The sequence below is a fragment of the Typha latifolia genome, chromosome 4 (genome assembly GCF_019914945.1).
Source record: "Typha latifolia isolate L0001 chromosome 4, TyphaL0001v2, whole genome shotgun sequence".
Classification (NCBI taxonomy): Eukaryota; Viridiplantae; Streptophyta; class Magnoliopsida; order Poales; family Typhaceae; genus Typha; species Typha latifolia.
The window spans coordinates 6,738,090-6,741,055 of NC_133089.1; the positions used below are offsets into that span (position 1 = coordinate 6,738,090).

General features: G+C 35.5%; 1 protein-coding gene across 1 annotated transcript; it reads left to right on the top strand.

Moving 5' to 3' along the window:
- Positions 1 to 993: 993 nt before the first annotated feature.
- Positions 994 to 2,643, top strand: LOC140786419 (uncharacterized). The gene is made up of 3 exons (XM_073134834.1): positions 994 to 1,485; positions 1,593 to 1,711; positions 2,216 to 2,643. The coding sequence occupies exons 1-3, from the start codon at positions 1,230 to 1,232 to the stop codon at positions 2,411 to 2,413; spliced, it is 573 nt and encodes a 190-aa protein (XP_072990935.1). The 5' UTR covers positions 994 to 1,229; the 3' UTR covers positions 2,414 to 2,643.
- Positions 2,644 to 2,966: the final 323 nt, after the last annotated feature.

Genomic DNA, 2,966 nt, shown 5'->3' on the forward strand with positions numbered 1-2,966 from the left:
CATGTGAAACTAAAATCATAGATACGTAACTTGTAGGGCTATCACTTACATAAATCTCAGAATTTTTTTATATCGAATCAGTCTGGAAATGGTTTGCAACAATAAGATAAAATATTATAACACATCATAATAATTAAAATAATATCATTACACCCTACATTATACCTATTTTATAATTCACATCCCGTCTTTGACGATTTTATAACCTGATCCCTCATTTTTCTTTATAATTCTCATTTAATATCGTGATATTATTTTGACTAACTGATATCGATTAAATTATCAAAATACCCTCACCACTATTTTTCCTCCTCTCTGCTCCTCCTTTAAAAAAGCACAAGTAATTTAGGTATTTATAAATTATTTTATATATTATAATAAATATTTTTTTGTTGGTACCGTTTAAATTAACGGAGGATGTTAAATGAGAATTATAAGGAAAATAGTAAAGATCGGGCAATAATAACCTCAAAGTCGGGTTGTGAATTATAAAATAGATAAAATATAATGTGTGATTTATAAAATTCTCTCAAATTTAAAAAAAAAAAAAGTGATTTTATACGGAATCCATGGATAATATTAAGGGAACTAATAATAAAACCCTGACTACAATGTATTATTTTTCAAAATATTAAAAAATAATTAGAGTACGGCGATTATAATCTAAAACTTAGAGTGAGTATTATTCTCCAACATTTTTTTTCTCTTTACATGGGTAAGATATTAGGTAAGAATATTGTGATAATCCTCTAGTATAATAGCTTAATTTAGAAATTTAATAAAATTCAGTTAGCAAAACTAATATTTGAGCAAAAAAGTTCTTAGAAAAAATTAGTAAAAAATGTAGAAAAGATGTAACGTGTAACGTAAATCGAGAATAAGTGAAAAAACGAACAGTGATAAGTGCAAATTTTTCAATAGACAAGCATAAAAAACAGTGCGGATAAAGCTACTTTATTACCCCCACTCTTCCTAAAAACACAGCTTTTATTCAAATAATTTTGGAAATTTCCTTCCGTCACTTGAGCGGTCGATCGATGCGGATAGCCGAGTTATAAATAAGGTCAAAGGATGGGATAGCAACCCCAACCCCTCAACTCCTCCATTCCCTCGATATCCCAATCTCTCCTCAACTTATTCTTCAACTTATCCTCCCCCTATCCCGACCCCGAATAGAAGCATTTCCACCTCCCAGAAACTAATCACAGCCGTGCATTTGTCCTCGAGATATGGGGAATTGCCAAGCGGCGGAGGCGGCCACGGTGGTGATCCAACACCCGGGAGGTAAGGTAGAGAGGGTATATTGGTCTTTAAGCGCCAGCCACGTCATGACGGCCAACCCCGGCCACTACGTCGCGGTTATCATCACCTCCTCTTCCGGTAATGGCGGCGGTGGCGGCGGCGCACCGGTGAAGCACCTCAAGCTGCTCCGCCCGGACGACACCCTCCTCATCGGCCAAGTCTACCGCCTCGTCAGCTTCGAAGGTTGGATTCCCCGCTCCACGTTATTATTATTATTTTTTTCTTTTTTTGCCGATTTATATTTTCTCTTTTCTTCTGTTATATCTAATGGACGACGGAGATTTCATCAGAGGTGCTGAGAGAGTTCTCGTCGAAGCGCCACGTCAAGCTGAGTCGCTTGCTCGTCAAGCCCAAGGTGAAGTCCGCATCCAGAAGAGCCCGTGGAGATCCTGCGGCGGATTCCGTGACGGTATCGAACTGTAATTCATATCAATTTTAGGGGTATATTTGGTAACTTCTCTAGGAAATTTGCATAATACATCGTAAAACACTCACCATGATTCATATATAAAAAAAGCAACAATTATATTTAGACCCCCCCGAAATATCGTAATTTGTCATTACTATTTTTTTTTTTAACACAGTCTCTCTAAACTATTTAAAATATTAATACAGAAAACAAACCAGGATACTCTCTTAAGAATATAAGGGTATTTTGGTAAATTAGATTATTTTCTCTGTTTTAAAATGTAAACATGTTATATAACTACTCATATAATTTACGATCGACAATTTATGAATACTTTAGATATTGTCAATAGTTCAGGGGTTTATATGTTATCAAAAAAAAAAAAAAAAAAAAAAAAAATTTAGGAGAGATAAGTGAAAAAGTCTAATTTTAATTAATATTATGAAACAAAACTATTTTGTTTAAAGGCAGAAGTTGAGTTGAGTTCAAATTGATTGAGTGTAGGATCCAACAGTTAAGGCGAAGGCGATGGCAAAGGAGGAGAGGGAGGCGGAGGTGGAGGTGAACGAGTCGTCGGTGGAGTTGGATGAGTTGGACTCGGTGGTGCAAGAAATGGACAGCAGTAGTAGTAATAGAAGGACGGCCTCACGTCGCTATTGGAAGCCTGCCTTGCAGAGTATAGCAGAAGGAGCCGGTGGTTGATGAGTCGAGCTCAAACTACTTTAAACGCGAATTTAATTAACTGCTAGTTGAGTATATATATCTATATATATGTCGACGTTATTAAGTCAAGTCTCGTGGTTCATTAATTAGTGTGTTAATAGCGGTATTGTTGGTTTCACTGTGTTGTTGATAAGATATATGTGATATGCTGCATGGTTGCCTCGTCGCCTCAGTTTAAAGAAGTCGTACATTTTTGCATTAATCTCGTATATTTTCGTTGCTTTGTGTGGAGAATTATTGTTAGCTAGAGAAGAGATTGGATTAGCTAGAGAAGAGATTGAATTGTCAATAGCTAGCAGATCGTGTGATTGATAGATGGACAGATTTGATTATGATATATCTATATATATATATATATATATATATATATATATATATATAACGTCTTGTTAATTGTTAGATTTAAGTCCGTGGTCAATTGCACCCACAGATCTTCCACGTGGAAGGTAGAAGAAGTGAAGGACCACCAATCCATTTGTGATTATTCGCCTAATCACCACTATTTGTTAATTAATCATCCGTATACATACTT